The sequence below is a fragment of the Heptranchias perlo genome, chromosome 28 (genome assembly GCF_035084215.1).
Source record: "Heptranchias perlo isolate sHepPer1 chromosome 28, sHepPer1.hap1, whole genome shotgun sequence".
Classification (NCBI taxonomy): domain Eukaryota; kingdom Metazoa; phylum Chordata; class Chondrichthyes; order Hexanchiformes; family Hexanchidae; genus Heptranchias; species Heptranchias perlo.
Genome location: NC_090352.1, coordinates 40562007 through 40575525, shown reverse-complemented (window position 1 = coordinate 40575525; position 13519 = coordinate 40562007). Strand labels below are relative to the sequence as shown.

Sequence of the window (13519 nt, the reverse complement as noted above, 5' to 3'; positions counted from 1 at the left end):
AGACACTCTGTGCAGTGTGACAATAACAGTCACTCTGTGCAGTGTGACAATAACAGTCACTCTGTGCAGTGTGACAATAACAGACACTCCGTGCAGTGTGACAATAACAGTCACTCCGTGCAGTGTGACAATAACAGTCACTCCGTGCAGTGTGACAATAACAGACACTCTGTGCAGTGTGACAATAACAGTCACTCTGTGCAGTGTGAAAATAAAAGACACTCTGTGCAGTGTGACAATAACAGTCACTCCGTGCAGTGTGACAATAACAGATGCTCTGTGCAGTGTGACAATAACAGACACTCCGTGCAGTGTGACAATAACAGTCACTCCGTGCAGTGTGACAATAACAGTCACTCCGTGCAGTGTGACAATAACAGTCACTCCGTGCAGTGTGACAATAACAGACGCAATGTGTATTATTACGTAGATGCTCCTTGCAGCTGGGAGTTGATGGCTGTGCACACTCTGAGTTAGATTTGCACACTGACACACTCACAGAGACAGAAATAACAGAGAGAAACAGGCCAGCCGGAGAGCCTGACTCTTACACATTCAGAGAAGGTTGTGCTGCCTCACCCTGTCCTGGCTGCAGAGCTGCTGATAGGGGAAGTGAGCTGGGAGGTAGGTGTGCAGCAGAGCACAGAATGCGAGCCCATCACTCCAGCTGCTGCTGAAGTTGGTGATGTCGATATTCTGGAAGAAAGAAAATTGCAGAGATGCTGAGAGAGAGAGAGACGGACAGGAGCTGCAGTGGATTGTAAGGTGACACATCTCAAATGTTTATGCATTTAACAGAAGGTCTCCATTTATCCATCTTTCGGATGAGACGTTAAACCGAGGCCCCGTCTGCCCCCTCAGGTGGATATAAAAGATCCCACGGCCACGAATGGAAGAAGAGCAGGGGGATTCTCCCCGGTGTCCTGGTCAATATTTATCCCTCAACCAACATCACTAAAAAGCAGACTATCTGGTCATTATCACATTGCTGTTTGTGGGATCTTGCTGTGCGCTAAGTGGCTGCCGTGTTTCCTACATTTCAACAGTGACTACACTTCAAACGTACTTCATTGGCTGTAAACACTGTGGGACATCCTGAGGTTGTGAAAGGGGCTATATAAATGCAGGTTTTTCTGGGGGTTTTTTATTCGTTCATGGGATGTTGGCGTCACTGGCGAGGCCGGCATTTATTGCCCATCCCTAATTGCCCTTGAGAAGGTGGTGGTGAGCCGCCTTCTTGAACCGCTGCAGTCCGTGTGGTGACGGTTCTCCCACAGTGCTGTTAGGAAGGGAGTTCCAGGATTTTGACCCAGCGACAATGAAGGAACGGCCGATATATTTCCAAGTCGGGATGGTGTGTGACTTGGAGGGGAACGTGCAGGTGGTGTTGTTCCCATGTCCCTGCTGCTCTTGTCCTTCTAGGTGGTAGAGGTCGTGGGTTTGGGAGGTGCTGTTGAAGAAGCCTTGGCGAGTTGCTGCAGTGCATCCTGTGGATGGTACACACTGCAGCCACAGTGCGCTGGTGGTGAAGGGAGTGAATGTTTAGGGTGGTGGATGGGGTGCCAATCAAGCGGGCTGCTTTGTCCTGGATGGTGTTGAGCTTCTTGAGTGTTGTTGGAGCTGCACTCATCCAGGCAAGTGGAGAGTATTCCATCACACTCCTGACTTGTGCCTCGTAGATGGTGGAAAGGCTTTGGGGAGTCAGGAGGTGAGTCACTCGCCGCAGAATACCCAGCCTCTGACCTGCTCTCGTAGCCACAGTATTTATATGGCTGGTCCAGTTAAGTTTCTGGTCAATGGTGACCCCCAGGGTGTTGATGGTGGGGGATTCGGCGATGGTAATGCCGTTGAATGTCAGGGGGAGGTGGTTAGACTCTCTCTTGTTGGAGATGGTCATTGCCTGGCACTTATCTGGTGCGAATGTTACTTGCCACTTATAAGCCCAAGCCTGGATGTTGTCCAGGTCTTGCTGCATGCGGGCTCGGACTGCTTCATTATTTGAGGGGTTGCGAATGGAACTGAACACTGTGCAGTCATCAGCGAACATCCCCATTTCTGACCTTATGATGGAGGGAAGGTCATTGACGAAGCAGCTGAAGATGGTTGGGCCTAGGACACTGCCCTGAGGAACTCCTGCAGCAATGTCCTGGGGCTGAGATGATTGGCCTCCAACAACCACTACCATCTTCCTTTGTGCTAGGTATGACTCCAGCCACTGGAGAGTTTTCCCCCTGATTCCCATTGACTTCAATTTTACTAGGGCTCCTTGGTGCCACACTCGGTCAAATGCTGCCTTGATGTCAAGGGCAGTCACTCTCACCTCACCTCTGGAATTCAGCTCTTTTGTCCATGTTTGGACCAACGCTCTAATGAGGTCTGGAGCCGAGTGGTCCTGGCGGAACCCAAACTGAGCATCGGTGAGCAGGTTATTGGCGAGTAAGTGCCGCTTGATAGCACTGTCGATGATACCTTCCATCACTTTGCTGATGATTGAGAGTAGACTGATGGGGCTGTAATTGGCCGGATTGGATTTGTCCTGCTTTTTGTGGACAGGACATACCTGGGCAATTTTCCACATTGTCGGGTAGATGCCAGTGTTGTAGCTGTACTGGAACAGCTTGGCTAGAGGCGCAGCTAGTTCTGGAGCACAAGTCTTCAGCACTACAGCTGGGATGTTGTTGGGGCCCATAGCCTTTGCTGTATCCAGTGCACTCAGCTATTTCTTGATGTCACGTGGAGTGATTCGAATTGGCCGAAGACTGGCTTCTGTGATGGTGGGGATATCGGGAGGAGGCCGAGATGGATTATCCACTCGGCACTTCTGGCTGAAGATGGTTGCAAATGCTTCAGCCTTGTCTTTTGCACTCACGTGCTGGACTCCGCCATCATTGAGAATGGGGATGTTTGCAGAGCCTCCTCCTCCCGTTAGTTGTTTAATTGTCCACCACCATTCACGACTGGATGTGGCAGGACTGCAGAGCTTTGATCTGATCCGTTGGTTGTGGAATCGCTTAGCTCTGTCCATAGCATGTTGCTTCCGCTGTTTAGCATGCATGTAGTCCTGAGTTGTAGCTTCACCAGGTTGGCACCTCATTTTTAGGTACGCCTGGTGCTGCTCCTGGCATGCTCTTCTACACTCCTCATTGAACCAGGGTTGATCCCCTGGCTTGTTGGTAATGGTAGAGTGAGGAATATGCCGGGCCATGAGGTTACAGATTGTGCTGGAATACAATTCTGCTGCTGCTGATGGCCCACAGCGCCTCATGGATGCCCAGTTTTGAGCTGCTAGATCTGTTCTGAATCTATCCCATTTAGCACGGTGGTAGTGCCACACAACACGTTGGATGGTGTCCTCAGTGCGAAGACGGGACTTCATCTCCACGAGGACTGTGTGGTGGTCACTCCTACCAATACTGTCATGGACAGATGCATCTGCGACAGGTAGATTGGAGAGGACGAGGTCAAGTCAGTTTTTCCCTCGTGTTGGTTCGCTCACCACCTGCCGCAGGCCCAGTCTGGCAGCTTTGTCCTTCAGGACTCGGCCAGCTCGATCAGTAGTGGTGCTACCGAGCCACTCTTGGTGATGGACATTGAAGTCCCCCACCCAGAGTACATTTTGTGCCCTTGCTACCCTCAGTGCTTCCTCCAAGTGGTGTTCAACATGGAGGAGGACTGATTCATCAGCTGAGGGAGGACAGTCGGTGGTAATCAGCAGGAGGTTTCCTTGCCCATGTTTGACCTGATGCCATGAGATTTCATGGGGTCCAGAGTCAATGTTGAGGACTCCCAGGGCCACTCCCTCCTGACTGTATACCACTGTACCGCCACCTCTGGTGGGTCTGTCCTGCTGGTGGGACAGGACATACCCAGGGATGGTGATGGAAGAGTCTGGGACGTTGGCTGAAAGGTATGATTCTGTGAGTATGGCTATGTCAGGCTGTTGCTTGACTAGTCTGTGGGACAGCTCTCCCAATTTTGGCACAAGTCCCCAGATGTTAGTGAGGAGGACCTTGCAGGGTCGACTGGGCTTGGTTTGCCGTTGTCGTGTCCGGTGCCTTGTGGTCCGATGCCGGGTGGTCCGTCCGGTTTTATTCTTATTATGACTTTTCGTAGCGAGATTTTACAACTGAGTGGCTTGCTAGAACCATTTCAGAGGGCAATTAAGAATCAACCACATTGCTGTGGGTCTGGAGTCACATATAGGCCAGACCGGGTAAGGACGGCAGGCTTCCTTCCCTAAAGGACATTCGTGAACCAGATGGGTTTTTACGACAATCCGGTAGTTTCATGGCCATCATTACTGATACTAGTATTTTAATTCCAGATTTTATTTAATTAATTGAATTTAATTAATTAATTGAATTTAAATTCGCCAGCTGCCGTGGCGGGATTTGAACTCATGACTCTGGATTTTTATCCAGGCCTCTGGATTACTAGTCCAGTAACATAACCACTATGCTCCCGTTTATATTGCATCTTGTCACATCATTCTGAACCATTGTAAAGCACTCCTTAAAAATTCGTTTATGGGATGTGGACGTCGCTGGCGAGGCCGGCATTTATTGCCCATCCCTAATTGCCCTTGAGAAGGTGGTGGTGAGCCGCCTTCTTGAACTGCTGCAGTCCGTGTGGTGAAGGTTCTCCCACAGTGCTGTTAGGGAGGGAGTTCCAGGATTTTGACCCAGTGACGATGAGGGAATGGTGATATATTTCCAAGTCGGGATGGTGTGTGACTTGGAGGGGAACGTGCAGGTGGTGGTGTTCTAATGTGGGTTACTGTGAAATAGAGTAACTGTTATGTCGGCTTGTATCGCAGCCAGCCGATCCCACAAAGAGCAGAATTAATGACCAGTTAATCTGTTTGCTTTAGGGAGAACTATAACAGATACACAATACTCAAGAGGCTGATTGCACAGGAATTCTAGTATTTTGTTTTATTCCCACTGTTGCCTTTTCTATATTTTAAAGAAAGAACTTGCATTTATATAGCACCTTCACATCCACAAGTCGATCCAAAGTCAATGATGTACTTTTCAAAGTGCCGTTACTGTTTTGTCGGCAAACACAGCAACCATTTGATGCACAGCAAGATTTCATAAATGGAAAACGAATGAATGACTGGTTAACACTCTCGGGGCCTTGGGGTTTTTCAATCACTGAATGGCAAATATGAGCTTGTCCCTTGAAAATTTCAGTGGGTTCCAAAACTCTGCCTCCCGTATCCCAACTCGCACCAAGTCCCGTTCACCCATCACCCCCTGCACTCACTGACCTCCATCGGCTCCCGGCCCAGCAAGGCCTCCAATTTAAAATTCACATCCTTGTTCAAATCCCTCCGTGGTCTCCCCGCTCTCTAACACTAACCTACTAATCTCTCTCTAACTAACTCATCTCTCTCTAACTAACTAATCTCACCCCTCTCTAACACTAACCTACTAATCATTCTAACTAACTAATCTCACCCCTCTCCAACTCTAACCTACTAATCATTCTAACTGACTAATCTCACCGCTTTCTAACACTAACCTACTAATCTCTCTCTAACTAACTAATCTCACCCCTCTCTAACACTAACCTACTAATCTCTCTCTAACTAACTAATCTCGCCCCTCTCTAACACTAACCTACTAATCTCTCTCTAACTAACTAATCTCGCCCCTCTCTAACACTAACCTACTAATCTCTCTCTAACTAACTAATCTCGCCCCTCTCTAACACTAACCTACTAATCTCTCTCTAACTAACTAATCTCGCCCCTCCCTAACTCTAACCTACTAATCGCTCCTTCTTTTGCTCAATGTCCATTTCTTGTTTTCTTACGAGTCTGAAGCTCCTGGGAACGGTTTTGTTTCTATGTCAATGACTCTCAAGTTTTTTTGCTGCATGTTGTCTCTCTCTCTCTCCGTCGCTCTCTCTCTCCGTCGCTCTCTCTCTCCGTCTCTCTCTCTCTCCGTCTCTCTCTCTCTCCGTCTCTCTCTCTCTCCGTCTCTCTCTCTCTCCGTCTCTCTCTCTCCCCGTCTCTCTCTCTCTCCGTCTCTCTCTCTCTCCGTCTCTCTCTCTCTCCCCGTCTCTCTCTCTCTCCATCTCTCTCTCTCCGTCTCCATCTCTCTCCGTCTCTCTCTCTCTCCCCGTCTCTCTCTCTCTCCGTCTCTCTCTCTCCGTCTCTCTCTCTCTCCGTCTCTCTCTCCGTCTCTCTCTCTCTCCGTCTCTCTCTCTCTCTCCATCTCTCTCTCTCTCCGTCTCTCTCTCTCCGTCTCTCTCTCTCTCCCCGTCTCTCTCTCTCTCCGTCTCTCTCTCTCTCCGTCTCTCTCTCTCCGTCTCTCTCTCTCTCTCCGTCTCTCTCTCTCCGTCTCTCTCTCTCTCCGTCTCTCTCTCGCTCCGTCTCTCTCTCTCTCCGTCTCTCTCTCTCCGTCTCTCTCTCTTTCTCCGTCTCTCTCTCTCTCCGTCTCTCTCTCTCTCCGTCTCTCTCTCTTTCTCCGTCTCTCTCTCTCTCCGTCTCCATCTCTCTCCCTCTCCATCTCTCTCCCTCTCCATCTCTCTCCCTCTCCATCTCTCTCCGTCTATCTCTCTCCGTCTCTATCTCTCTCCGTCTCTATCTCTCTCCGTCTCTATCTCTCTCCATCTCTCTCTTTCTCCGTCTCTATCTCTCTCCGTCTCTATCTCTCTCCGTCTCTCTCTCCGTCTCTATCACTCTCTCCGTCTCTATCTCTCTCTCTCCATCTCTATCTCTCTCTCTCTCCGTCTCTCTCTCTCCGTCTCTATCTCTCTCCATCTCTATCTCTCTCCATCTCTATCTCTGTCTCTATCTCTCTCTCTCCATCTCTATCCCTCTCTCTCTCTGTCTCTATCTCTCTCTCTCTCCCTCTCCATCTCTATCTCTCTATTCATCTCTATATCTCTCTCTATCCATCTCTATCCCTCTCTCTCTCTCTGTCTCTATCTCTCCCCATCTCTATCTCTCTCTCTCTCCCTCTCCATCTCTATCTCTCTATCCATCTCTATCTCTCTCTCTCTATCTCTATCCCTCTCTCTCTCTGTCTCTATCCCTCTCTCCGTCTCTATCCCTCTCTCTCTCTCCATCTCTCTCTCTCTCCGTCTCTCTGTCTCTATCTCTCTCTCTCTCCGTCTCTATTTCTCTCTCTCTGTCTATCTCTATCTCTCTGTCTCTATCTCTATCTCTCTCTCCGTCTCTCTCTGCATTTCTCTCTGTCTCTATCTCTATCTCTCTCTCCGTCTCTCTCTGCCTTTCTCTCTGTCTCTATCTCTCTCTCTCTCCGTCTCTATCTCTCTCTCTCTCTCCATCTCTTTCTCTCTCTCTCCGTCTCTATCTCTCTCTCTCCGTCTCTATCTCTCTCTCTCTCCGTCTCTATCTCTCTCTCTCCATCTCTATGTCTCTCTCTGTCTCTATCTTTTTCTCTCTCCGTCTTTCTCTCTCTCACTTTCTCTCCGTCTGGCTCTCTCTGTCTTTCTTTGTCTCTCTGTTTTTGTCTCTATTTCTGTATTGATCTGTGTCTGTTTTTCTATCTCTGTTTGTTTTTATTGTCTGTATTTTTGTCACAGGTGGGATCGTTTCACATTTCGTGCTTGTTGAGTGTCTGTGAATGCATAATGATCTCCCACAGCGGGCAGGATCTGACTCTCAGTGTATTTTAAGTCAAATCCACTAAAGTATGCTTAGGAAAACAAGAGAAGCGACAGGGAAACGAAACAAACAAGAATATAAAATCCCACGCCACTGACAGAGCAAGTCACACATCCTCAAAAATAGGAAATATTGGTCTTTCGTCAATGTAATGTGACATTTGACATACTGGACAGGGATTCTGGCGCTGTTTAGTCAACAGGAAGTGGATCTAACAATGTACCAAATGATTGTCACTCCCAGAGATACACACTGAATCCTTGCAGTTCACTCCTTGCTTCCCCCAGAGGTCACAAAGAATCTACGAGCTCATACTGATGGTCCAATATTGTAGCAGGGTCGGACCCAGAACATTGATGGTGAGAGGCCCTCGATCGACCCAGAACATTGATGGTGAGAGGCCCTCGATCGACCCAGAACATTGGTGGTGAGAGGCCCTTGATCGACCCAGAACATTGGTGGTGAGAGGCCCTTGATCGACCCAGAACATTGATGGTGAGGGGCCCTCGATAGGCCCAGAACATTGATGGTGAGAGGCCCTCGATAAACCCAGAACATTGATGGTGAGGGGCCCTCAATAAACCCAGAACATTGATGGTGAGAGGCCCTCAATAAACCCAGAACATTGATGGTGAGAGGCCCTCGATAAACCCAGAACATTGATGGTGAGAGGCCCTCGATAGACCCAGAACATTGGTGGTGAGAGGCCCTCACACCTCAAACCTTAACTTGCCTTTCTCGCCACAGATGCTTTTGTTGTTTTTGGTTTTGGGTTTATTTCCCATATACTGATTCCCCGACACTGGTACACAGCCCCCCATCGGCACATCACAGCCCCCCATCGGCACATCACAGCCCCCCATCGGCACATCACAGCCCCCCATCGGCACATCACAGCCCCCCATCGGCACATCACAGCCCCCCATCGGCACATCACAGCCCCCCATCGGCACATCACAGCCCCCCATCGGCACATCACAGCCCCCCATTGGCACATCACAGCCCCCCATCGGCACATCACAGCCCCCCATCGGTAAAGAACCTTTCACTCTTACCATTTCCTGAGCAATTCCCATGAGCTGGACTTTGTCTTCAGAACACAAAACCTGCACCTTTTCTGAAATCTGCCTCTAGCGAAGATGTAAGACCCAATGGGGGAAGGGCGCAGAGGGTGTGTGGGGAGGGGGAGAGGGTGGGAGGAGGGGAGGGGGAGAGGGTGGGTGGAGGGGAGGGGGGAGGGTTGGAAGAGGAGGGAGAGAGGGAGCGAGGGTGGGGGAGAGGAGAGAGCATGGGGGAGGGGGAGGGAGGGGGAGAGAGGGAGGGGGAGAGAGGGAGGGGAGAGAGGGTGAGGGCAGGGGGAGAGAGGGAGGGGGAGAGAGGGTGAGGGAGGGGGAGAGAGGGAGGGGGAGAGAGGGTGAGGGAGGGGGAGAGAGGGAGGGGGAGAGAGGGTGAGGGTGGTAACTGGCTCCCAGTGATCTGGAGTTTCCCACCAGCCTTTATTTTGCCCTTATTATCTGTATCTAAACGGTTGCTCAAATCCTTCCCTTGCTTCACTTGTCATTCTGCTTACTGCACATATTCTTATCTTTTTCTCAGTTCTTATCTGTTATAAAAAGCCAGCCATGATTCAGGGGGTCGCACTCCTGCCTCTGATTCAGGGGGTCGCACTCCTGCCTCTGATTCAGGGGGTCGCACTCCTGCCTCTGATTCAGGGGGTCGCACTCCTGCCTCTGATTTAGGGGGTCGCACTCCTGCCTCTGATTCAGGGGGTCGTGGGTTCATGTCTGGCTCCAGAGACCTGAGCACAAAATCCAGGCCGACACCTCAGTGTCAGTTTTGAGACGTTAAACCCCATCTGCCCTCTCAGGTGGACGTAAATGGTCTCCTCTCCCCTTCTCAGCCCACACTGTGGACCTCGGACCTTCTACCACAGAAACATGCACCATGAGTGGATGGGAGCTGAACCAGAGCTGGGCAGACAAGAAGCTGATTCCAATCTATGAAAAATTCCAGAGCACGAAGCCGAGGGAGAGAATTGTGGAGACTCTGGTCAGAAAGTCACACTCACTAACTGTGCCCAGTCTAGGTGCTGACTGACCCTTTCACATCAATTCCTTCCTCATCTGTATGATTCTGTTGCTAAGGACTCAGCCAGTCCCTGTACATAGTATTTATTGAAACCCTTTCCCACAGTCTTGTACTGACCCCTGGATGAACTGCATTGGTGTAACAGAGGCCCAGAGCCTCTTGGAGTAACAATGCTGGCCTGGGAGACAAGCTCCCTCCTCTCCTCCAGCAGACCACAACAATACTCATTGTGGCTGTTTCAAGGCGTTTGTCTCAAACGGCCAGAGTACAAGAGTCGGGGCAGACGGGACCATGGGAGAGGATTCTTAGGGACACTAGTCGAAGAACTACACACATCCATATACACATCTGTATACACACACTCACACATCCATATACACATCTGTATACACACGCTCACATATCCATATACACATCTGTATACACACGCTCACATATCCATATACACATCTGTATACACACGCTCACATATCCATATACACATCTGTATACACACACTCACACATCCATATACACATCTGTATACACACGCTCACATATCCATATACACATCTGTATACACACGCTCACATATCCATATACACATCTGTATACACACGCTCACATATCCATATACACATCTGTATACACACGCTCACATATCCATATACACATCTGTATACACACGCTCACACATCCATATACACATCTGTATACACACGCTCACATATCCATATACACATCTGTATACACACGCTCACATATCCATATACACATCTGTATACACACGCTCACATATCCATATACACATCTGTATACACACGCTCACATATCCATATACACATCTGTATACACACGCTCACATATCCATATGCACATCTGTATACACACGCTCACACATCCATATACACATCTGTATACACACGCTCGCATATCCATATACACATCTGTATACACACGCTCGCATATCCATATACACATCTGTATACACACGCTCACATATCCATATACACATCTGTATACACACGCTCACACATCCATATACACATCTGTATACACACGCTCGCATATCCATATACACATCTGTATACACACGCTCACATATCCATATACACATCTGTATACACACGCTCACATATCCATATACACATCTGTATACACACGCTCGCATATCCATATACACATCTGTATACACACGCTCGCATATCCATATACACATCTGTATACACACGCTCACATATCCATATACACATCTGTATACACACACTCACACATCCATATACACATCTGTATACACACGCTCACATATCCATATACACATCTGTATACACACGCTCGCATATCCATATACACATCTGTATACACACGCTCACATATCCATATACACATCTGTATACACACGCTCACATATCCATATACACATCTGTATACACACGCTCGCATATCCATATACACATCTGTATACACACGCTCACATATCCATATACACATCTGTATACACACGCTCACATATCCATATACACATCTGTATACACACACTCACACATCCATATACACATCTGTATACACACGCTCACATATCCATATACACATCTGTATACACACGCTCGCATATCCATATACACATCTGTATACACATGCTCACATATCCATATACACATCTGTATACACACGCTCACATATCCATATACACATCTGTATACACACACTCACACATCCATATACACATCTGTATACACACGCTCACATATCCATATACACATCTGTATACACACGCTCACATATCCATATACACATCTGTATACACACGCTCACATATCCATATACACACTAAACTCATTCACACATACACATACGGGGTACGGTAGCACACTGGTTATGTTACTGGACTAGTAATCCAGAGGCCTGGACGAATAATCGGGAGGCATGAGCCCCGATATTATTGGGGAGGTGGGATGGCAGCGAGGGGGGGGATTGGGCACGTGGGTAACCCAATAAAATCTGTCCGTTCCCCACGGGATCGTGGGTAAATTGGAGCCACTCACCGTGGCGTCTGGGTTTTGCGCTGGAAAGCTGCGCAGTGAGCGGACTGCACACCCGCCTCACAGGCTGTCAGCTGGAGCAGCTCTATTTAAAGGGGCAGTCCTCCAATGGCTGCTCCGAGATTCAGTGATGCCTCACTCCAGGTGCTACTGGATGGGGTGAGGAGGAGGTGGGATATTTTCTACCCGGCGGACGGGAGGAAGTGGCCTGTCTCTGCCACCAAGAAGGCCTGGCTCGAGGTGGCAGAGGAGGTCACCAGCAGCAGCAACATCTCCCGCACCTGGATCCAGTGCAGGGAGTGTTTCAATGACCTAACCAGGTCAGCCAAAGTGAGTACACTCACTCATTCTCCTACACTCCGTCTTCCACATCACCGCCCCCACCCCACAACTCATTCTGCACTGCCAACACTACTCTATCACATCACTCCCCACACCCACTCAAACCTCATCCTCAACTTACCTGCACTTCCTCACCTCCCCAGTACTCATCCCACCACTACCACTCAACCCAATCCTCATACAATCTCATGGCTCTGTCTCATACTCACCCTCTGATGCATCTCTTTCACCGTCAGCCTCACTCAAACCAATTCATTCATTGGTTGTCCACGTCACCATCACTCACTCACGCGTCTGTACTTTCTCCCCTTATAGGAGAAGAGAGCCCAGAATGCACAGGAGAGGGCGAGGAACGGAGGGGGGGCTGCAACATCTGGTCCTCCTCACAGACGCGGAGCAGGAGGCGCTGGAGCTGAGCCACACCCTCGAGTGCCTGTCCCTCGGGGACACCGAGACTGAACCCGACAAACGTCTGGTGACAGAACTTTAACATTCAGCACACACAGTATGAATTGATGTTAACCTGCCTTGCCATCTTCAGCACCTCAGTATGCTCATCGCAACATGACACATCTGTGATCATGCTTAATATTGCCTTCTGTTCTCTTACAGGGCCTTCAGCGACCGCCGTGACGGCGGAGGGCGATTCCTCAGAGGACCTGACGGCCTCTGAGGGGGCACCGTCACATCTGAGCGAGCCATCCACCAGCGCAGATACTCACACCTCGGTGGGTCCCCGCCCACAGTTAGTTGGGTTCGCACATGGTGAGTCACCACACACATGTGAACACGAGCAGACACTGGTGGCAGGGGCAGCTGTGCAGAGTCCGAGTCAGTGGGAGCACTCCTCTCCAGGCTCTGCTCAGCTGGACACAAATGCTGAACCCTGGGGGCCATCCTTTAAAAGGAGAATGATCGAGGGGCAGCAGCACATTTGCGAAGTGCTGGAACAGGTGCCATGCGCACTCTCCACAATCACGCAGAGAATGGAGGAGTCCAACTCCTGCATGAGTGGAATGGTGGCACAGGTACAGGAGGGAATCTCTGAGATAGAGTCACAGGGAAGTGAGGGCATCTCTGAGATAGTGTCACAGGGAAGTGAGGGCATCTCTGAGATAGTGTCACAGGGAAGTGAGGGCATCTCTGAGATAGAGTCACAGGGAAGTGAGGGCATCTCTGAGATAGTGTCACAGGGAAGTGAGGGCATCTCTGAGATAGTGTCACAGGGAAGTGAGGGCATCTCTGAGATACTGTCACAGGGACGTGAGGGAATCTCTGAGATAGTGTCACAGGGACGTGAGGGAATCTCTGAGATAGTGTCACAGGGAAGTGAGGGCATCTCTGAGATAGTGTCACAGGGACGTGAGGGAATCTCTGAGATAGTGTCACAGGGACGTGAGGGAATCTCTGAGATACTGTCACAGGG

At 49.6% G+C, this 13519-nt stretch overlaps 1 protein-coding gene across 3 annotated transcripts in view; it reads right to left on the bottom strand.

Moving 5' to 3' along the window:
• specc1 (sperm antigen with calponin homology and coiled-coil domains 1) overlaps positions 1 to 13519 on the bottom strand; it is a 103392-nt gene that overhangs the window by 12886 nt on the left and 76987 nt on the right. Inside the window, exon 10 of one of the 3 annotated variants that reach the window (XM_068008582.1) lies at positions 580 to 696. The exons of 1 other annotated variant lie outside the window; for it this stretch is intronic. In XM_068008582.1, coding sequence (XP_067864683.1) covers positions 580 to 696 — 117 coding nt within the window. Of the gene's footprint in view, positions 1 to 551; positions 697 to 13519 lie in introns of all 3 variants that reach the window. One more of the 3 variants, XM_068008584.1, reaches the window with a different exon arrangement.